This window comes from Mustelus asterias, chromosome 4 (assembly GCF_964213995.1).
Source record: "Mustelus asterias chromosome 4, sMusAst1.hap1.1, whole genome shotgun sequence".
NCBI lineage: Eukaryota > Metazoa > Chordata > Chondrichthyes > Carcharhiniformes > Triakidae > Mustelus > Mustelus asterias.
This window is the reverse complement of record NC_135804.1, coordinates 135716005-135739665: the sequence shown is the minus strand read 5'-3', so window position 1 is coordinate 135739665 and position 23661 is coordinate 135716005. Positions and strand designations below refer to the sequence as shown.

Here is a 23661-nt window from a genome sequence, read left to right as displayed (position 1 = left end):
TTAGATTCCCCAGCCAGCGAAACACATTCTGCGTCTACTCTGTCAAGCTCCTTCCATATCTTGTACGTTTCAATGAGATCACCTCTCTTTCTTTTAAACTCCAGAGAATATAGGCCTAATAGAGTGGCACGGTAGCACAGTGGTTAGCACTGTTGCCTCATGGGACCAGGGACACGGGTTCAATTCTTGGCTTGGGTCACTGCCTGTGCGGAGTCTGCATGTTCTCCCCATGTCTGCGTGGGTTTCCTCAGGGTGCTCCGGTTTCCTCCCACAGTCCAAAAGGCATGGTGGTTGGGTGGATGGGCCATGCTAAATTCTCTCTCCGTGTACCCGAACAGGTGCCGGAGTGTGGCGACTAGGGGATTTTCACTGTAACTTCATTGCAGCATTAATGTAAGCCTACTTGTGACACTAATGAAAATAAATTTTAATTTACCCAGCCTCTCATCTCAAGGATCAATCTGGTGAACCTTTGTTTTACTGTCTCCAATGTAAGCATATTTTTCCTTAAATATGGAGATCAAATATGCACACTGTATTCCAGATGTGATCTTACCAAATTCCTATACAATTGTAGCAAAACCTCCTCATTCTTGTGCTCCAAACAAGGCCAACATGCAATTTGTCTTCCTAATTGCTTGCTGCACCAATGTTAACTTGTACAAGTACCCCCCAAGTGTCTCTGACCATCAACGTTTATCAGTTTCTGCACTTTAAAAAATACTCTGCTCTTCTATTATTTTGATCAAAGTGAATATTCTGTCACTTCCCCACATTTTACTCGATATGCCATCTTGGTACTCACGCTTAGCCTACCTATAACTCTTTACAGCCTTTTTGTGTCCGCACAGCCTATATTTCCACCTAGCTTTGTATCTTCATAAAATCTAGTTACATTACTCTCTGTCTCTTCATTAATCTAGATTGTGAATAGCTGAGGCCACAGCACTGATCCTTGCAGCACTCCACTATTCACAGAACAACCTGCCAATTTGAAAATGCTCTGTTTATGCCCACTCTTTGCTCCCTGACCAATCCATTCTTCACGCTAATGTTACCCTAACTGCATGTACCCTTGCCCTGCCTATCAATCTTTGTGTGTGGCACCTTTATCCTGTCAAAGAACAAAGAAAATTACAGCACAGGAATAGGCCCTTCGACCCTCCAAGCCTGCACTGACCATGCTGCCCAACTGAACTAAAACCCCCTACCCTTCCGGGCTCCATATCCCTCCTTCCCATCCTATTCGTGTATTTGTCCAGATACCCCTTAAAAGTCACTACCGTATCTGCTTCCACTACCTCCCCCGGCAACGAGTTCCAGGCACCCACTACTCTGTGTAAAAAAAAATCTGCTTCGTACATCTCCTTTAAACCTGTGCCCCCTAGTAATTGACTCTTCTACCCTGGGAAAAAGCTTCTGACTATCCACTCTGTCCAGGCCCCTCATAATCTTGTAGATTTCTATCCGGTCGCCCCTCAACCTCCATCGTTCCAGTAAGAGCAAACCAAGTTTCTCCAACCTCTCCTCATAGCTAATGCCCTCCATACTAGGCAACATCCTGGTAAATCTTTTCTATACCCTCCCCAAAGCCTCCACATCCTTCTGGTAGTGTGGCGACCAGAATTGAACACTATATTCCAAGTGCGGCCTAACTAAGGCTCTATAAAGCTGCAACATGACTTGCCAATTTTTAAACTCAATGCCTCGGCCGATGAAGGCAAGCATGCTGTATGCCTTCTTGACTACCTTCTCCACCTGCATTGCCACTTTCAGTGACTTGTGTATCTGTATACCCAGATCCCTTTGCCTATCAATACTTCGAAGGGTTCTGCCATTTACTGTATATTTCCTATCCGTATTAGACCTTCCAAAATGCATTACCTCACATTTGTCCGGATTAAACTCCAGCTGCCATCTCTCCGCCCAAGCCTCCAACTGATCTATATCCTGCTGTATCCTCTGATGGTCCTCATCGCTATCCGCAAATCCACCAACCTTTGTGTCGTCCGCAAACTTACTAATCAAACCAGTTACATTTTCCTCCAAATCATTTATATATATTACAAACAGCAAAGGTCCCAGCACTGATCCTTGAGGAACACCACTTGTCACAGCCTTCCATTCAGAAACGCACCCTTCCACTGCTACCCTCTGTCTTCTTTGACCGAGTCAGTTTTGTATCCATCTTGCCAGCTCACCTCTGATCCCATGCGACTTCACTTTCTGCACCAGTCTGCTATGAGGGACCTTGTCAAAGGCCTTACTGAAGTCCATGTGGACAAGATCCACTGCCCAATCCTCATCAATCATCTTCGTCACTTCCTCGAAAAACTCGATCAAGTTCGTGAGACACGACCTCCCCTTCACAAAACCGTGTTGCCTCTCACTAATACGCCCACTTATTTCCAAGTGGGAATAAATCCTGTCTCGAAGAATCCTCTCCAATAATTTCCGTACCACTGACGTAAGGCTCACCGACCTGTCCTACATCTACTGGCTCCTCCTTATTGACCTTACTATTGACATCTTCAAAAAATAAATTTGCCAAAGACAATTTTCCTTTCGTAAAAGCATGTTGATTTTGTCTGATTATATTATGATTTTTTTAAGTGCGGCTCAGATTATGCTGCAGCAATGAACTTTACATCCTGAACAGCACAGTGACAGCCGTGTGCACCATCTACAAGATGTGCTGCGGCATCTCACCAAGGCTGCTTTGACAGCAGCTTATAAACCCACGACCTCTACCATCTGGAAGGACAAGGGACAGCAGACACAAGGGAACACCACCGCCTGCAAGTTCCTCTCCAAGCCACTCACCATCCTGACTTGAAAATAGATCACCATTCTTTCACCATCACTGGGTCAAAATCCTGGAATTCCATTCCTAACAGCATTATGAATCCACTTGCACCAACAGATTGCAGCAGTGGCTCAGCACTACCTTCACAAGGGCAATTGAGAATGGGCAATAAATGCCGGCCTAGCCAGCGACACCAACATCCCATGAATAAATAAATTAAAAATCACAGCTTTTATTTCTAAACCACGTCATTTCCAGTTCTTTTAGATTCTGTTGCTAATTTTATCAATTGCATACATGTTGAGGATTCACCAATCAAGCTGTGAATCCTTATTCCTCTCATCAGCATCTAAAAGATGTACCGGTTATTTTTAGTGATCACAGGCTGCTCAGACACCAGATAAAATGACTTCATTTATCAACATTCAGTATTTTCTGTTTCACAACAGCTGTTGGCATCTGTAAACAGATGGGTGGCACAGTGGTTAGCACTGCTGCCTCACACAGCGCCAGGTTCGATTACCGGCTCACGTCACACTCAGTGCAGGGTCTGCGCGTTCTCCCCGTGTCTGCGTGGGTTTGCTCCGGTTTCCTCCCACAGTCTGAAAGACTTGCAGGTTAGGTGCATTGTCCATGCTAAATTTCCCTCAGTGTACCCGAACAGGCGCCGGAGTGTGACAACTAGGGGATTTTCACAGTAACTTAATTGCAGTGTTAATGTCAGCCTACTTGTGACAATAAATAAATAATCGAGGAAGACAAAAATGCCTGCACCCAAAAGATTAATTGGAACAGGTAGAGAGAGAGTCTCCACTTGAAATGTTAACCTGCATTTGTTTTTCACAATCACTGCTTTGGGTTTTCTGGAATGAAGCAGAAATGATAGAAACACAGATCGATGAATTGTGGGAAGAGTTTTCAGTATCTGTAGAGAGAAAGACAAGTTTAATGACGTCAGGACTGAATGATCAGCAGTAAAATCAGGAAAGAGGTGAAAGGAACAAGAGGAAAAAATATGTGAAACAAAATCTATCAGATAGTGCTGTCATTTTTCAATTCTTAGTTCCTTATTTGTACTACCCAAGAGTGACAGCAGATGGCAGAAGTAGCGGGGTACCGTATGTACTGTCGCCCTCGGTTAACAATGAAGATTATTTTATTTGAAAGAAGCTAGACAATGATGCTTACCAAAGATGTTTGCTGTACTGCAGTCGCGAGTAAGATTTTATAATGGTGCACCCCCTTCCTGAGAGCAGGCAATTATAACTTAGCAAAGGAAAATAATTTCTCGGGGGCTTGAAAAAACATCTTGCTCATTAATCATTGAATCTTACAGCACAGAAGGCCATTTGACCCATCTGGTCAGTGCCAGCTCTTTGGAAGAGTTAGTCACCATAGCCCTGCAATTTTATCCCCTCCAACAACAACAGCAACTAATATTTATGTATCGCCTTGAACATGGCAAGTTGTCCCAGAGTGCTGCACAAGAGTGTCATTAAATCAAGCCACATAAGGAGATACAACCAAAAGCTTGGTCAAAGGGAGAGAGGAATTCTGGGATAAGCAATGCAGGCTCAATGGGCTGAATGGCTTTCTTCTGCATTGTCGGGATTCTATGATTCTTCTATGATTCAGTGCGACATGGAACACAGCAATGAAAATGTTTTGGATTAAAATGTAGTTGAAAGCCGGTCTATGATTTTAAGGGGGATTGAAAAAAAAATGCTAGCCAATATCTCTCCTTCAACCAACACCAGACTTTTCATTCTCATTGCTATCTGTGAGACCTTCCTTTACACAAACTAGTTTCTGTGTCTCCTGCATCACAGCATTGACGACACTTCAAAAATACTTCATGGATGAATCATACAATCCTTACGGTGCAGAAAGAGGCCATTTGTCTTATCACGTCTGCACTGACAACACTCCCTCCCATGTCCTATTCCCGTAACCCCACATATTTATCCTGACACTACAGGGGCAATCTAGCATAGCCAATCAACCTAACCTGCACAACCTTGGAGTGTGGGAGGGAACCGGAGCACCCGGAGGAAACCCATGCAGGCACGGGGAGAATGTGCAAACTCCACACACATAGTGACACGAGGCCGGAATCGACCCCGGGTCCCTGGCGCTGTGAGGCAGCAGTGCTAGCCACTGTGCCACCGTGCCACCCTTAATTGTAGTAAAGCACTTTGGGGTTTCCTGACATTATGTTTTTTTAAAATCACTGGCGTGAAATTTTCCGGCCGTTCCTGTGGGCAGGATTTTCGGTGGAGGATGTAAACAATGGGAAAACCCGTTGACAGCGGCGGTACCGGAAGATCCCACCACCAACCAATGGCTAGCCTCGCCGCAAATGTGCCATGGAGAAGCCGGAAAATCCTGCCCATTTTTTCATTGTAATTGAAAGAATGTTCATTCAAATATGGAGCACGAAAGTTTTTAAGTCACTGTCAAGACTCAAGCTGTCAATGTTCAACTACCTTGATTACTGAGATCCCTGAATTCTACAGAGTCTGTGATAAAAGATTTGATTTGATTCATTATTGTCACATGTATTAACATAGTGAAAAGTATTGTTTTTTGCGCGCTATGCAGTCAAAGCATACCGTTCATAGAGAAGGAAATGAGAGAGTGCAGAATGTAGTGTTACAGTCATAGCTAGGGTGTAGAGAAAGATCAACTTTCCGCAAGGTAAGTCCATTCAAAAGTCTGACAGCAGCAGGGAAGAAGCTGTTCTTGAGTCGGTTGGTATGTGACTTCAGACTTTTGTATCTTTTTCCCGATTGGAAGAAGGTGGAAGAGAGAATGTCCCGGGTGCATGGGGTCTTTGATTATGGCTGGCTGCTTTCCCGAGGCAGCGGGAAGTGTGGACAGAGTCAATGGATGGGAGGCTGGTTTGCGTGATGAATTGGGCTACATTCACAACCTTTTGTAGTTTCTTGCGGTCTTGGGCAGAGCAGGAGCCATACCAAGAGCAGGAGCCATACCAAGCTGTGATACAACCAGAAAGAATGCTTTCTGTGGTGCATCTGTAAAAGTTGGTGAGAGTCGTAGCTGACATGCCAAATCTCCTTAGTCTTCTGAGAAAGTAATGATGTGTAGATGATGTATATTGTTCACGCTCCCATCTCTGGTCTCTTTAAATTTGTACCCAAGGAAACAAAGACACGTCTATTGTAAATCTGTCCCAGTTATGTAGGGTTTCTGTAATCTCTGTGCCTTTTGTGTTCCTCTATCGTTTGCATTCACATTTTGAAGTGATATGCCACTTAGAAATTGCTTCAGTTTTTAAAGTAAGGACTTGTGTAGATTTAAAATGCCAGCGTGCGAAATATTTTCCTGGTCGCAGCTTTGAGCTTGCACTAATCTGTCTGATACCTCCGCAGTGTTTGTATGTTGAGTTATACCAGGAAAAAGACCCTGCTCTTATAGCGTGTCTAATCTAATGAACGTTAAGTCTCAGAGCTTCTCTCGGCAAAGAGTATTCCTCATTTAGTGAGCTGTTCCAGATTAAGTAATCCTTTCAGTTAAATATTACCTGCAATGAGATCACTTTCTTCCTTTTAAGAATTTGCCTCCGCTTTGTATAAACAGATTAACTGATCATTATTTCATTACTGTTTGTGAGACCATTGTTGGACATGGATTAGCTATTGCATCTGGCTACAGAAGGGCAGTGACTGTACTTCTGGCTCAGTAAGCTGGACAGCTGGTTAGCGATGCAGAGTGACATCAACAGCGCGTGTTCAATTCCTGTACTGGCTGAGCTAATTAACCTTCTCAACCTTGCCCCTCGCTTGAGGTGTGGTGATCCTCAGGTTAAATCATCACCAGTCAGCTGTCCCCCTCAAAGGAGAGAGCAACCTATGGTCATCTGGGATCATGGCAACCTTACCTTCCCTTTACTTCATAAGTAATACGTCCATTATGAAGTGCTTTCACCCATTCTGAGGGAAGAAAGAAAGAATTGCACTTGCATGGCACCTTTTATGCCTACAGGATATCTCAAAGCACTCTACACCTTAAGTAAGTTTTAAGATAAACGCAAAATACTGCGGATGCTGGAATCTGAAACAAAAACAGAAAAATGCTGGAAAATCTCAGCAGGTCTGACAGCATCTGTGGAGAGAGAGTAGAGCCAGCATTTCGAGTCTAGATGACTTCGTCAGAACCAGAGTTCTGATGAAGGGTCATTTAGACTCAAAACGTTGGCTGTGCTCTACCACTGGTCGGCGCAACATCGAGGGCCGAAGGGTCTTTACTGCGCTGTAATGTTCTATATTCTAGGACAGGCAAGACAAATGTACTTGAAGTTTTTAAAGCGCTGATTTGAATGAAGTAAAACTCGCTAAAATTTTGTCAAGTGGAGCAACAATTTTCTGAGGATTTGCATTTTTTAAAATTCATTTTCTGGAAATGGGAGTCAGTGGCGGGTGCAGGATTTATTGGTTATCCTTTGTCCTGAGAATGCTGCCTCATTGTATCCGGTTAAAGTCCAACAAGTTTATTTGGTATCACGAGCTTTGGGAGAACATAAGAACATAACATAAGAAATAGGAGCAGGAGTAGGCCATCTAGCCCCTCGAGCCTGCCCCGCCATTCAATAAGATCATGGCTGATCTGAAGTGGACCAATTCCACTTACTCACCTGATCCCTATAACCCCTAATTCCCTTACCGATTGGGAATCCATCTATCCATCACTTAAACATAGTCAACGAGGTAGCCTCCACCACTTCAGTGGGCAGAGAATTCCAGAGACTCACCACCCTCTGAGAGAAGTTCCTCCTCAACTCTGTCCTAAACTGACCCCCCTTTATTTTGAGGCTGTGCCCTCTAGTTCTAGCTTCCTTTCTAAGTGGAAAGAATCTCTCCACCTCTACCCTATCCATCGCCTTCATTATCTTATAGGTCTCTATAAGATTCCCCTTCAGCCTTCTAAATTCCAACGAGTACAAACCCAATCTGCTCAGTCTCTCCTCATGATCAACACCCCTCATCTCTGGTATCAACTTGGTGAACCTTCTCTGCACTCCCTCCAAGGCCAATATATCCTTCCACAAATAAGGGACCAATACTGCACACAGTATTCCAGCTGCGGCCTCACCAATGCCCTGTACAGATGCAGCAAGACATCTCTGCTTTTATATTCTATCCCCCTTGCGTATAGGCCAACATCCCATTTGCTGCCTTGATCACCTGTTGCACCCGCAGACTGGGTTTTTGCGTCACATGCACAAGGACCCCCAGGTTCCTTTGCACAGTAGCATGTTGTAATCTTTTTCCATTTAGATAATCCAATTTGCTATTATTTCCTCCAAAGTGAATAACCTCGCATTTGTCAACGTTATACTCCATCTGCCAGATCCTCGCCCACTCACTCAGCCTGTCCAAATCTCTCTGCAGACCTTCTACGTCCTCCACACGATTCACTTTTCCACTTATCTTTGTGTCGTCTGCAAACTTTGTTACCCTACACTCAGTCCCCTCCTCCAGATCGTCTATATAAATGGTAAATAGTTGAGGCCCCAGTACCGATCCCTGCGGCACACCACTAGTTACCATCTGCCAACCAGAAAAGCACCCATTTATTCCGACTCTCTGCTTTCTGACGGATAGCCAATCCCCAATCCACACTAACACCCTACCCCCAACTCCGTGTGACCCAATCTTCTTCAGCAACCTTTGTGAGGCACCTTATCAAACGCCTTACAAAAGGTTGCTGAAGAAGATTGGGTCAGAGCAGAGCTCCGAAAGCTTGTGCTACCAAATAAACCTGTTGGACTTTAACCTGGCATTGTGAGACTTCTTACTGTGCTCACCCCAGTCCAACGCCGGCATCGCCACATCATTATACCCCTGTTTCTGCTTATAGTTGTTTTACACAACTGAGTGTCTCATTCGGCACTTTAGTGAGTAGTTAAGAGTCAATCACTGCAATCATATATAAAGCACTGCTCTTTCCCCAGAAACTTTGGTTTTTCTCCCATTTATGAATTTATCCAATTCCCATTTGAAATTACTCTTGAATTTGCTTCCACCATCCTTTGATACATTCCAGATCATAGAGAAATGCTTAATGCTTCTACACTCCATCCCATCACTAACGTCCCCATTTACTTGCTCGCATCCTATTACATCTTTGAATCCCTACAGTGCAGGAACAGGTCATTTGGCCCATCAAGCCTGCACCGACAACAGTCCCACCCAGGCCCTATCCTCGTAACCCCACATATTTACCTTGCAAATCCCCCTGACACTAAGGAACAATTTAGCACGGCCTATGCACCTAACCCGCACATCTTTGGACTGTGGGAGGAAACCGGAGCACCCGGAAGAAACCCACGCAGACGCGGGGAGAACGTGCAAGCTCCACACAAAGAGTGACCCGAGGCCAGAAATGAGCCCTGGTCCCTGGCGCTCTGAGGCAGCAGTGCTAACCACTGTGCCACCATGCCGCCAATATAGAATCAAGCCTTCTCTGACCAGTTCTGATGAAAAGGTCAATGATCTGAAGCCTTTGGCTCATTTTTCTGACCTGCTGAGTATTTCCAGCACTTGGTTTTAATTTCCAGAATCTGTAGTATTTTACATTTGTAAAGAGTTGTTTTCTTGTAAGCGATTTGTACTCTGTTGGGGGAGTAACTGAAGTGAATATAAAAATAAATTAGAACCTTTTCCCGCAACTAGGAGAGTGCATTTTACTGTAAACATTTGGAATCTGCCTTTTACCTTCGGTACTTACCTGTTTTTCTGACACTTCTGTATTTCAGGATTCCAGAGGAATTTATTTCTGACTTTGCGAGTGTTGTGTTTGGTAGCAGGTTGGTTATTTTAATTTCTCCTGTGATGTCACTGATACCGGCCACAGTAATTGGTAATACCACAGGAAACTGTTCTAAATTACTTCAAGCGGCCGCTTATTTTCCTTCGTATTGTAGTCTTGTAAAGAATCGAGTTATAACAGGGATTCCATTGCTTTGAACTAGTCAGACGTTAAATAAACTATGGTTAATCAGCTGACAGAAAAGTGCCTTAAACCAGACTGTTTGGCTAGAAATGTTATTGGTTGGAATGACATGCTGATATTCTGTGGTGAAAACACAGTAATGGCTTTGTGTTTAGCATGTATTGATTTATGGTCTATGAAGCAATGCTTGGTGCCAATGAATATTTGATCCAAAACTGATGGATTTCACCTTTGTTTTTATAAATGTTAAATTGAAAATAAAAGTAAGCTGGGACACCAGAGTAGGGAGTCTTCTGCTCCTATCCAAACCTAATCCTGACTGCTGGGATGAGAATCATCTCAGCATCCGCTTATGGCTCTGAGCTGTGTTTCCGTCTTCATGTGGTTTCCCGTTGCAAAGACTAATGACTGCTGTCTCTGTGTTGTTGCCCGTGTCTGCTCCTCTCTCTCAGCTTATCTGTTGCTGAAATACATGTTCATGCTTTAGTGGCCTCGAGATGTGACCAGTCCAGTGCTGCGCTGACCAGCCCACCATCGTCCACTCTCCTTAAACTTCAAACCTCTGCTGACTCGCACCGAGTCCTGTTCACCCATTACCTCTGTGATCACTGATCTGCACTGACACCCTATCCATCGACACCCTAATTTAAAAACAAATCTCATTCAGCGTTCGGATTTCTCCATGGCCCTGCCCCTCCCTAACTCTTAACTTCTTCCAGCCTGACAATCCACTGAGACCTTGGCATGCCTCCAAACCCTGGCCCCTTGTGCATCTCCCACTTAGTCCATCCATTGCTCTCTGCCCCCAGACCCCACACACTCACCCCTCCTCCCCCCTTCCCCCTCCAGCCCCCCCCCCTCGCAACACACACCCAAGCACCTCTCCCCCACGCACACCCACACCCTTCACTCCCCACATACATACACACACCCCCACACCCCTCCCCCAACAAAGACCCACGCTCACACCCCACGCGTGGGCGCGCACGCACATACGAAATGTACTACTGCTGAGACTGGGGGATTGATCCTGTATCCTGTAAGCCCACTCTCAGCTTGACTGCGAACATTTCTGTATGCTTCCATGGGATGTAGGCATTGGCAAGGCCGGCATTTATTGCCCATCCTTGTTGCCTGTGAAATGCTTATTAGGTCATTTCAGAGGGCTGTTATGAGTCGAGCATATTGCTGTGGGTCTGGAATCCCACGTGGGCCAGATGAGATGAGGACAGCAGTTTTCCTTCGCTGAAGCGCATTTGTGAGCCAAATGGGCTTTGACAACAATCGGTGGTTTTGTGGTCACCATTATTGAAACAAGCTTTCAAGTTCAGCTTACATTAATTGAATTTAAATTCTACTTCCCTCGATGAGATCAGAACCCATGTCCCGGAGCATTAATCTGGACCTCTGGGTTACGAATAGAGTCATAGAGGTTTTACATCCTGGAAACAGGCCCTTCGGCCCAACTTGTCCATGCCACCCTTTTTTTTTATAAACCCCTAAGCTAGTCCCAATTGCCCTCATTTGGCCCATATCCCTCTCTACCCATCTTACCCATGTAACTATCTAAAATAGACGGTTTAATAATTCAATAATCCATTGACATAACCACTATACTACCATTTCTCCCTAACAAAATCATGTTTTCATAGTGTTTCACAGTTACAGTCGAATTGTACACCACCCCCATTCTCATTATTGATGCTAATATGTTAACCCAGGGAGCATGGGCTAACTTTAGAATTAATTTGCCTTTGATTGCTGTTTTCCAATTAAGCATTCCTTTATTGCTAAGTGTATATATGAATGTACAAAAGATTAGTTGGGAATTATGACTGCATGCATCTTAACCACAGGGTTTGGGTGTGATAAACCAGATTACCAATCAATGCTAAATTAGTTAATCATATCCAGGATGGTGCTAGAGGAATTGGTCTCATAACCAGAGTGGAATTGAAAATGCTAGATATTGATTGCAGTCTATCGCCCCCTGCTAGGATTCATCTAATATCAGGTTCAGTAAGTAGTCTCACAACACCAGGTTAAAGTCCAACAGGTTTATTTGGTAGCATGAGCTTTCGGAGCGCTGCGAAGGAGCAGCGCTCCAAAAGCTCGTGCTACCAAATAAACCTGTTGGACTTTAACCTGGTGTTGTGAGACTACTTACGGTGCCCACCCCAGTCCAACACCGGCATCTTCACATCATAATAGCAGGTTGAGAGTGTTATCTGGCTCGGCTGTGATACACCGTTGAGCAGTCTGCACAGGGTCCACTGCAGATTCTGGAGAGGCGATGGCCTCTTGGTAATATCGCTATTAATCTAGAAACTCAGCTAGTGTTCTGGGGACCCGGGTTCGAATCCCGCCATGGCAGATAGTGGAATTTGAATTCAATAAAAAATATCTGGAATGAAGAATCTACTGATGACCATGAAACCATTGTTGATTGTCAGAAAAATCCATCTGGTTTACTAATGTCCTTTAGGAATTGATGTCCTTGATTGATGTCCATTGGGTGGCACAGTGGTTAGCACTGCTGCCTCACAGCGCCAGGGACCTGGGTTCGATTCCCAGTTTGGGTCACTGTCTGTGTGGAGTCTGCATGTTCTCCCCGTGTCTGTGTGGGTTTCCTCCGGGTGCTCCGGTTTCCTCCCACGGTCCGAAAGACGTGTTGGTTAGGTGCATTGACCATGCTAAATTCTCCCTCAGTATGCCTGAACAGGTGCCAGAGTGTGGCGACTCAAGGGCTTTCACAGTAACTTCATTGCAGTGTTAATGTAAACCTACTTGTGACACGAATAAATAGAAAGGGGAAGGAAATCTGCCATCCTTACCTGTTCTGGCCTACATGTGATTCTAGAGCCGCAGCAATGTGATTGACTCTCAACTGTCAGGTAACTAGGGATGGGCAATAAATGATGGTCAGCCCACGATGCCCATGTCCCACAAATGAACAAAAAAAATTAAATGCCAGAATCTGAGGACTGACCGGGGAAAGTCTTGCACAGGTCGTGCAGTCACTACTGGAGTTAGTGATTGAAGCAAAGATCATTTAAGAAAAGGTGACTGAAGGAGTGGGAGTGTAGAGATGTGGGAATGGGACTAATGCTGCTGTGGAAACTAGAGATGAATGCAGACAGCCTTCTCAGAGTTACAATCTCTATATAATTCACCTGACGGTCATTAGACTGGCGGTTGAAAGAAAGTTGGGCAGAAACTCGCAAGTAGTCAAAACTAGTTTCTGAAATTTCTGACTTCTCACAGAATTTTGTTACCTGTTATAGTGCTGCTCATATTTGAATGGTAATGTGACTTGGTGATTGGAGAAACGCTTGCAAGTAAGATGGAGTACAAAACGTGGGGCAACCCTGCTGTAACCGTATGGGGTTTTGGTGAGATTATACCCAGAGTACTACATACAGTTCTGGTCTCCTTACTTAAGGGAGGAGAAGATGATCAAGAAGGCATATGGTATATGCCTTCATCGGTCAGGGCATAGAGTATAAAAATTGGCAAGTCATGTTGCAATTGTGTAGAACTTTGTTTAGACCACATCTGGAATATTGCGTACAAGTTTGGTCACCACACCACCAGAAGGATGTGGAGGCTTTGATGAGGGTGCAGAGAAGGTTTACCCAGATGTTGCCTGGTTCGGAGGGCATTAGCTATGAGGAGAGATTGGACAAACTTGGTTTGTTTTCACATGAACATCGGAGGCTGAGGGGCGACCTGATAGAGATTTACAAAATTATGAGAAGCATGGAGAGTGGATCTTTTTACCAGGGCAGAAATGTCAATTACTAAGAGGCATAAAGTAAAAGGGACAAATTTAAAGGAGATGTAAGAGACAGGTTTTTTTACACAGAGAGTGGTAAGTGCCAGGAATGGGCTGCCAGAGGAGGTGGTAGAAGCAGATACAATAGCAACGTTTAAGAGTCATCTTAACAGAAACATGAATAGGCAGGGAATAGGGGGATATGGACCATATAGAGGCAAAAGGTCTTTAGTTTGGAGAGACGTCATATGAGAACATAGGCTTGGTGGGCTGAAGGGCCTGTTCCTGTGCTGTATTCTTTTTTCTTGATATACTTGTAATTTTGAGGCATTTCATTAGGCTAATTCCTGGGATGGAAAGGCTACGCAGGTCAGGCCTACATTCATTGACCTTTAGGAAAATGAGAGATGATCTTATTGAAATATATAAAATTCAATTGGGGCTCGACAGGGTAGACGCTGGGAGCGTGTTACCTCTCATGGGGAAATCGAGAACTCGGGAGCATAATTTCAAAATCAGGAATTTCTCATTTAAGACCAAGATGAGGTGAAATTTCTTCTCTGAGGGCTGCTAATTTTTGGAATTCTTGCTCCAAAGGGTAGTGGGGGCTGGTTCATTGAGTATATTCAAAGCAGGGTTAGATTCTTGATCTGCAAGGGAGTTGTGTTATAGGAGCAGGCAAGAGAATGGAGTTAAGGTCCCAATCGGATCAGCCATGATTTTATTGAACAGCAAAGCAGGCTTGAGGGGCTGAATGGCCTACTCATGCTCAGTGTCTTATGATGTTATGATCCAAAGTATTACAATACTATTTGGTTTTTTTTTATTTAAGGCGGTCAGTATTGGAGACTGCAGCTTTGCAAAACAGGACTCGATTGCCAACTCTTCAAGATTTCAGATGGCGTGTTGATGTGGCTATTTCTTCCAGGTAAAGTAACTTTTTTGATTGAATCTCCTGTCAACATGCATCATTTTCTGGCCAAGTAACCCTTGCTTGAGCTTCTGTTGATGCTCCTCCTGTGTAGAATCCTGCAGATACTGGCAGACGCACAACAGCAATATGACATATTTGCATTTGTATAGCACCTTTACCATTATAAGACATCTTTTTAAATTCATTCATGGAACATGGGCGTCTTTGGCTGGGCGGCATTTATTGCCCACCCCGAATTGTCCTTGTTCAGAGGACAGTTGAGAGTCAACCATGTTCCTGTGGCTCTGCAGTCACATGTAGGCCAGACCAGGTAAGGACGGCAGATTTCCTTCCCAGAGGACAACAGTGAACCAGATAGGTTTTCTGATAATTGACAATGGTTTCATGGTCATCAGTAAATTCTTAAGTCTAGATTTTTTAAAAATTGAATTCAAATTCCACCATCTGCTGTGGCAGGATTCGAATCTGGATCCCCAGAACATTAGCTGAGTTTCTGGGTTAATAGCCAAGCGATTATCATATCATAGAATCCTACAGTGCAGAAAGAGACCACTCAGCCCATCGAGTCTGCACTGGCCACAAACCCACCCAGGCCCTAGTCCCCCTGACATTAAGGGGCAATTTAGCATTGTCAATCCACCTGACCCGAGCATCTTTGGACTGTGGGACTGAGCACCCAAAGAAACCCACGCAGACACGGGGAGAACGTGCAAACTCCACACAACAGTGACCCCAAGCCAAAAATTGAACCCGGGTCCCTGGCGCTGTGAGGCAGCAGTGCTAATCACTGTGCAACTGTGCCGCGAGGCCATCTCCTCCCCTTGAGGTGTTTCATAGGAATGTAAGAAAACAAAGCCATGAAGGGGGATGCTGGGGCAGGTGACCAAATGCCAAGAGAAAAAGGTAGGTTTAAAGGAGTGTCTTAAAGGGAGAAATAGAAAGACTTGCAACTTTGCAGCACCTTTCATGACCTGGGAGCATCCCAAAGCACTTCACAATCAGTAAGGTTGAAGGACAGTCACTGTTGTCATGTAGGAAACACAGCAGCCTATTTCCACACAACAAGCTCCCACAACCAGCAATGGGATAATGACCAGATAATCTGTTCTTGTAATGTTGAAGGAAAAATCTTAGCCCACTTGCTATTCATCAGAAGAGTATATTGGAGGAGCAGAGGGATCTAGGTGTATGTGTGCATAGATCCCTGAAAGTTGGGAATCAAGTAGATAAGGTTGTTAAGAAGGCATATGGTGTCTTGGCGTTTATTGGTAGGGGGATTGAATTTAGGAGTCGTAGCGTTATGTTGCAACTGTACACAACTCTGGTGCGGCCGCACTTGGAGTACTGTGTGCAGTTCTGGTCCCCACATTACAGGAAGGATGTGGAGGCTTTGGAGAGGGTGCAGAGGAGGTTTACCAGGATGTTGCCTGGTATGGAGGGGAGATCCTATGAGGAGAGGCTGAGGGATTTGGGATTGTTTTCGCTGGAAAGGCGGCGGCTAAGAGGGGATCTTATTGAAACATATAAGATGATTAGAGGTTTAGATAGGGTGGATAGTGATAGCCTTTTTCCTCTGATGGAGAAATCCAGCACGAGGGGGCATGGCTTTAAATTGAGGGGGGGTAGTTATAGAACCGATGTCAGGGGTAGGTTCTTTACCCAGAGGGTGGTGAGGGATTGGAATGCCCTGCCAGCATCAGTAGTAAATGCGCCTAGTTTGGGGGCGTTTAAGAGATCCGTAGATAGGTTCATGGACGAAAAGAAATTGGTTTAGGTTGGAGGGTCACTGTTTTTTTTTTAAACTGGTCGGTGCAACATCGTGGGCCGAAGGGCCTGTTCTGCGCTGTAATGTTCTATGTTCTATGTTCTAGATCTTTTACATCCACCTAAGAATCTAATGGTGCCTTGGTTAAATGTTTCATCTCAAAGATAGTACCCACAACAGAATAGTTGTTATGAAGCTGGAGGAGGTTACTGAGATGTGAAACCCCGTGGGGAAAAGTTGTCATGACTTGTGTCAAGTATCTGACTCATTGCTTCATATGCCATTCTGCATTGTTCACGGCTTGTTAAAATCTCTGTGAAATTTACAAAGTGCTCATTGCTTTTTATGATATGCTTATAATATTTTCCTCATTTTGTTGAATGAGGTTAAGTAACCTTGCTTCATTGTACTGTTAAAGAAAGAACAAGTGTTTATATAGCACCCTTCACGACCTCAGGACTTCTCTCAGCATTTTACAGATAATGATCTGCTCCTAAAATGTAGTCAGCATTATTATTTTTTCATGTTAAACTGCATTAGCACTGTTCCATTTTATTTATTTCTGCCTTGATCAGCTAGTAAGTAACTGTAATCTTGCTCTGTCATCCAATTGATGAGAAGCATTTGAAAAATTGCTTTCAAGGAAACATGGGAAAGAGGAGAAAGAGTACGCCATTCGACTACTTGAGCCTGCTCCACCTTTTAATTATATCTGGACTGTTCTTCTACAAGAATGTTATTTTCCCACACTTTCCCCATATCTCTCGAGCTCTTTAATGTCTAGAAATATATCTATCAGTCTTGAATAAGCTAATGACTGATAGCTTCCACAGTCCTCTGGAGTAGAGGATTCCAAAGATTCGCCACCCGCTGAGTGAAGAAATTCCTCCTTATCTCAGTCTTAAATGGCCTGCCTCTTATTCTGAGACTGTCCCCAGATTCTCGACCTTAACCTAGGGAACACAGTCTCATCATTCCTGCATCCACTTTGTAGAGACCTGTAAGGATTCTGTGTGATTCGATGAGATCACCTCTCACTTTTCTCAGCTCTAGAGTATACGGGCCCAGTTTTCTCAACCTGGCCTTATAGGAGAATCCCACCCTCCCAGGAATTAATCTGATGCAGCTTTGTTGCACTCCACATATGGCAAGTATATATCCTTCCTTATTTAAAAAGGGAGGTGGAGAGAAAACAGTGAATTGTAGAGCTGTCAGACTGATGTCAGGAATGGGGAAAATCCTGGAGTCCATTATCAAAGATCTAATAGCGGAGAGGTGGGAAGCAGTGGTAGAATCGGACAGTCAACGTGGATTTATGAAAGGGAAATCATGCTTGAGAAATCTACTGGAATTCTTCCAGTTGAACATAGAACATAGAAAAACTACAGCACAAACAGGCCCTTCGGCCCACAAGTTGTGCCGAACACATCCCTACCTTCTAGACCTACCTATAACCCTTCATCCTATTAAGCTCCATGTACTCATCCAGGAGTCTCTTAAAAGACCCTATTGAGTTCGCCTCCACCACCACTGATGGCAGCCGATTCCACTCGCCCACCACCCTCTGTGTGAAAAACTTACCCCTAGCATCTCCCCTGTACCTACCCCCCAGCACCCTAAACCTGTGTCCTCTCGTAGCAGACATTTCCACCCTGGGAAAAAGCCTCTGAGAGTCCATCCGATCTATGCCTCTCAACATCTTATACACCTCTATTAGGTCTCCTCTCATCCTTCGTCTCTCCAAGGAGAAAAGACCGAGCTCCCTCAGCCTACCCTCATAAGGCATGCCAACCAATCCAGGCAACATCCTTGTAAATCTCCTCTGCACCCTTTCAATCTTTTCCACATCCTTCCTATAGTGAGGCGACCAGAACTGAGCACAGTACTCCAAGTGGGGTTTGACGAGGGTCTTATATAGCTGCATCATTATCCCAAGGGGGAAATGAGGGGGAAACCAGTGAATATGATTTATTTGGACTTGCAGAAGGCTTTCAACAAAATCCCACATAAGAGATTAGTGTGTAAAATTAAGTGCATGGGATTAGGAGTAATGTATTGAGATGGATAGAAAATTGGTTGGCAAACAGGAAACAGAGTTGGAATAAACGGGTATTTTTAAGACTATCAGGCAGTGACTGCTGGGGTACTGCAGGATCGGTGCAAGGATCCCAGCTATTCACAATATATATTAATGGTTTAGATGAGGGAAGTAAATGTTATATCTTCAAATTTGCAAATGACACAAAGCTGGGTGGGCGGGTGAGCTTTGAGGAGGATGCAGAGATGCTTCAATGTGATTTGGACAACTGAGTGAGTGAGCAAATGCATGACAGATACAGTATAATGTGGATAAAAGTGAGGTTATCTACTTTTGTAGCAAAAACAGGAAGACAGATTATTAGCTAAATAGCAATAAATTAAGTGAGGGTAATGTGCAATGAGACCTGGGTGTCCTCGTCCACCATTCGTTGAAGGTAAACATGCAGGTGCAGCAGGCGATAAAGAAGGCAAATGGTATGTTGGCTTTCATAACAAGAGGATTTGAGTACAGGAGCAGGGATGTCTTGCTACCATTATACTGGGCCTTGGCGAGGCCACATCTGAAATATTATGTGCAGTTTTGATCCCCTTATCTGAGGTAGGATGTTCTTGCTCTAGAGGGAGTGCAACAAAGATTTACCAGACTGAATCCTGTTATAGTGGGACTTGCATATGAGGAGAGATTGAGTCGGTTAGGATTTTATTCACCGGAGTTCAGAAGAATGAGAGGGGATCTCGTAGAAACCTATAAAATTCTAATAGGACTAGACAGGGTAGCTTCAGGAAGGATGTTCCCGATGGTGAGGGCGTCTAAGGATACGGGGTAAAGCTTTAAGGATTGAGATGAGCAGAAATTTTCACAGTGAATTCATTGCAGTGTTAATATAAACCTACTTGTGACACTAAGTTAAATTTCTTCACCCAGAGAGTGTGAAGCCTGTGGAATTCGCTACCAGAGAAGGCAGTTGAGCTCAAAACATTGTATGTTTTCAAGAAGTTGTCCAATATAGCTCTTGGGGTGAAAGGGGCCAAAGGAAATGGGGGAAGGCGGGATCAGGTCATTGACTTGGATGATCAGCTATGATCATATTGAATGATCATGGAGGATTCCAGCAGGCTGGAAGGGCTGATTGGCCTATTCCTGCTCCTATTTTCTTTGTTTCCTTAGTTAAGGAGACCAAAACTGTACGAACACTCCAGATGTGGTCTCCTCAATGCTCTATATAGTTGCAGCAAGACATCTTTATTCCTTTCAAAAGAAACTAACCAAACAAGGCTGTTAATTTAATGACAGTTGCAATCTTTCAACATGATTTATTTTTCGACGTTTGTAAACTGAAGAACTGCAGAAAGATTTATCCTGAAGAACCTAATGTGATATAGTCATGTTCGGATTTGGAACTTACTGCCCTGTAATGTGTTGCTGAATGCTTCTAAGTTATTCTTGTATTTTTTTTAAAACCTGCCATTTGTAACTGGTATGGAACTCAAGCCCACTTGTGTCATAATGAATTCACAATTTGGTATTAAAAGCTGTGCTAATAAAATGGGTGTAAAGGCTAAAGGGTTAGCTCACGAGACTGCTATTTGACCTGTCAGTGGTCTCCATGAATGTATCGGGAACAGGAGAAAGTTGTTCATCCCACCAAGTCCCTGCCCCATCATTCAATCAGATCATGGCTGATTTACACTTCAGTTTTTTAAGTTTAAGCTTATTTATTAGTGTCACAAGTAGGCTTACATTAACACTGCAATGAAGTTATTGTGAAAATCCCCTAGTCGCCACACTCTGACGCCTGTTTGGGTACAGTGAGGGAGTGCACCTGACCAGCACACGTCTTTCGGACTGTGGAAGGAAACCGGAGCACCCGGAGGAAACCCACGTGGACATGGAGAGAACGTGCAGACTCCGCACAGTCACCCAAGCTGGGAATCGAACCCGGGTCCCTGGCGCCAAGAGGCAGCAGTGCTAACCACTGTGCCAATCTTTGCTTCTTGTGTAGTTCATGCAGTCCTGCTTCCTCACCTTCCCCAATGCTTATGTAGTTGTACCCCTCAAGCTATACATAACCCATTTTCTCTCTCTAATGGCCCATTGTGGACTCTGGCTAATAACTACCACTTCTCTCTTGATACCCAAATGCAACAAAAGTTAAATCAATTTTGAAAGCTCCAATTGACCTCCAGCGTCTATGGCTTTTGGGAGAAAATAATTGCAAGTCTTTGGTTGTGGCTAGCTCCTGACTAGATACAGTAGGTAGCTAAAATTAATTGTTCCCCTCTACCCTGGCACTCATATTGACTTTATGTTTGCAGTTCCTTGACCCGTGCTCTGCAGCCGGCTATACTGATGCAATTAAAACTGGCGAACGGTCAAGTTCATCGCTTTGAAGTGAGTAGCGTTGGAAGGTATTTATATCTTTTTGGTATAGTTTCGTCAGCTGACTTGAGGCAATGGCATGCGCTTCCTCGGTGACTGAATTTGGGCAGGATCACTGCTACATTTACAGACTTTCCAATCCGCAGATGAGGCATTCCGCAGAGTGTGACATTCTACAATTTGTGGTGCTAACTTCAGCAGCACTTTGTCTAGCAGCATGTCTTTGGCTGGTTGCCTGGAAGAATTGTTGGAGCTGGTTATTATAAAACGTTGATGCTGTAGTTTGGTCCTGTCGTGCTTCATCAAATTGATTCATAAGGGATGTAAGATTTCTAGACATTCGATAGGTATCAGCTGTGGCTCAGTTGACAGCACTCTCACCTGTGAATCACTAGGTTGTTGGTTCAAGTCCCACTCCTGGACTTGAGCACAAATATTTTGGCTGACACTCCAGTGCAGTACTGAGGGAGTGCTCTATTATTGGAGGTGCTGTCTTTCAGGTGAGGTATTAAACCAAGGTCCCACCTGCCCCCTCATTGAATCATAGAAACCCTACAATGCAGGAGGTTCATTCGGTCCATTGAGTCTGCACCAAGTCTCTCTGACAGAGTACCAGGCCCTTCACCCCCACCCTATACCCGTAACCCCCCACATTTACCATGGTTAAGTCATCTAACCACATTTTGTGACACTAAGGGGCAATTTGGCATGGTCAATCCACCTCACCTACGCATCTTTGGACTGTGAGAGGAAACCAGAGCACCCGGAGGAAACCTACGCAGACACTGGGAGAATGGTTAGCACTGCTGCCTCACAGCGCCAGGGACCTGGGTTCAATTCCCGGCTTGGTCACTGTCTGTGTGGAGTTTGCACGTTCTCCCCGTGTCTGTGTGGGTTTCTTCCGGATACTCCGGTTTCCTCCCACAGTCCAAAAGACATGCTGGTTAGGTGCATTGGCCGTGCTCAATTCTCCCTCACTGCAGCCGAACAGGCGCCAGAGTGTGACGATTCGGGGATTTTCACAGTAACTTCATTGTCGTGTTCACGTAAGCCAACTTGTGACTAATGAATAAACAAACTTTAAATAAATAAAAATGTGTAAACTCCACACAGACAGTCACCCTAGGCCGGAATTGAACCTGGGTCCTTGGTGCTGTGAGGCAGCAGTGAGAATCAGGTGGATCCCATGGCACTATTGATGTCAATACGTATCCCTCAATCAACATCATGAAAACAGATTAACTGATCATCATCATAATGCTGTTTGTGGGAGCTTGCTGTGCACAAATTGGCTGCTGCCTTCCCTACATAGTGACTACGCTTCAAAAACTATTGTGTTGGCTGAAACATATTTTGGGGCACCTTGAGATTGTGCAAAGCCTTAAATAAATTAGTGTTTATTTTCTCCAAGATATGATGGGGCACTTCAGGATTCAGCAGCTCTTTAGTCCTTGTTCCTAATTAGATTAATAATTTATTGTCTCCCTGCCAGGAGGGTATTCCTTAAAATCCTCCTCCATCTTCAGTTAACTCTTTACTGTTTCAAAGTGAAGGCTAAGTTAATAAGAAGCAACATCTTGCTAAGTATGGATGCACAAGCACAGGATTAACAACCACGATCCCGAGCATTTAAATCTTGCAATGCCAAATGGTGAAACTGAACTCAGTAAATCCGGTAATTCCTGGACTCGCAGTAGAAGATTGCCATTAAAGCTGCAGGATTGTCATAAAATCCCAAGAGATTCACTGTGTCTTCCAGGAACACTGATTCTGACCATAGAAAGCATTCTTTCTGATTGTATCACAGCTTGACATGGCTCCTGCTGTGACCAAGACTGCAAGAAGCTACAAAGGGTCCAGAATGTAGCCCAGTCCATCACTCAATCCAGCCTCCCATCTATCGACACTGTCCACACGTCCCACTGCCTTGGAAAAGCAGCTAACATAATCAAGGACCCCACACACCCCGGACATACTCTCTTCCACTTCTTTTGTCAGGAAAAAGGTGCAAAAGTCTGAGGTCACGTACCAACCGACTCAAAAACAGTTTCTTCCCTGCTGCCATCAAACTTTCGAATGGACCTACCTCGCATTAAGTTTATCCTTCTCTGCACCCTAGCTATGACTGTAACATTACATTCTGCACTCTCTCCTTTCCTTCCCTATGTATGGTATGCTTTGTATAGGACGCAAGAAACAATACTTTTCACTGTATACTAATACATGTGACAATGAATCAAATCAAAATCATGCACACACTAATTGCCTCTACCCTCAAGGCTGTTAAGTATTGCTCTCGATGTCAGCCAGATCTCAAGAACAAATACATTTTCAACAAATATAAAAATAGGGTTTATTTTATGCTTACTTGAATTTGATGATTAAAAATAAACTAATGCAAGGGAATGTGGGTGTTGTTGCCAAGCCTGGCATTTGTTACTCATCCCTCATTGCCCCCAGGAAGATGGTGGTGAGCCACCATCTTGAAGCAGAGCAGTCCGTGTATCTATAAAGACGAGTTCCCTGTTTTGTTCCATGATAAGAAGTTTAACAACACCAGGTTAAAGTCCAACAGGTTTATTTGGTAGCAAAAGCCACACAAGCTTTCGGAGCTCTAAGCCCCTTCTTCAGGTGAGTGGGAATTCTGTTCACAAACAGAGCTTATAAAGACACAAACTCAATTTACATGAATAACAGGTTCAGAACATATCCCAGTGAGATCAGAGTGCTGAAAACAGACTTTTCCAAACTGCCAGTCCTGCCAAATTCAAGAAGGCAAGCCCGGCCTAAAAGTACAACCAGATATAGAAATGTCGCACACACACACACACACTGCAGTGGGGGGAAAGACACAATGACTCTGCAGGCTGAACAACTGAAGCCTGCGGGTTTTAGTTTTGTTTCTCCAGGGTTAAGAGAACGAAAACATTTTTTTTGCTCCATGAATACATTGCCAAGATATAATCGCAGGCCTTAATTTGCTGCC

At 44.2% G+C, this 23661-nt stretch overlaps 1 protein-coding gene across 6 annotated transcripts in view; it reads left to right on the top strand.

Moving 5' to 3' along the window:
* Positions 1-23661, top strand: part of commd5 (COMM domain containing 5) — a 44580-nt gene that overhangs the window by 16472 nt on the left and 4447 nt on the right. For all 6 annotated transcript variants that reach the window (XM_078211757.1, XM_078211759.1, XM_078211756.1 and 3 more), the window contains 3 exons: positions 9585-9635; positions 14389-14484; positions 20612-20687. In XM_078211757.1, the coding sequence (XP_078067883.1) occupies positions 9585-9635; positions 14389-14484; positions 20612-20687 (223 nt within the window). The remainder of the gene's footprint in view (positions 1-9584; positions 9636-14388; positions 14485-20611; positions 20688-23661) is intronic.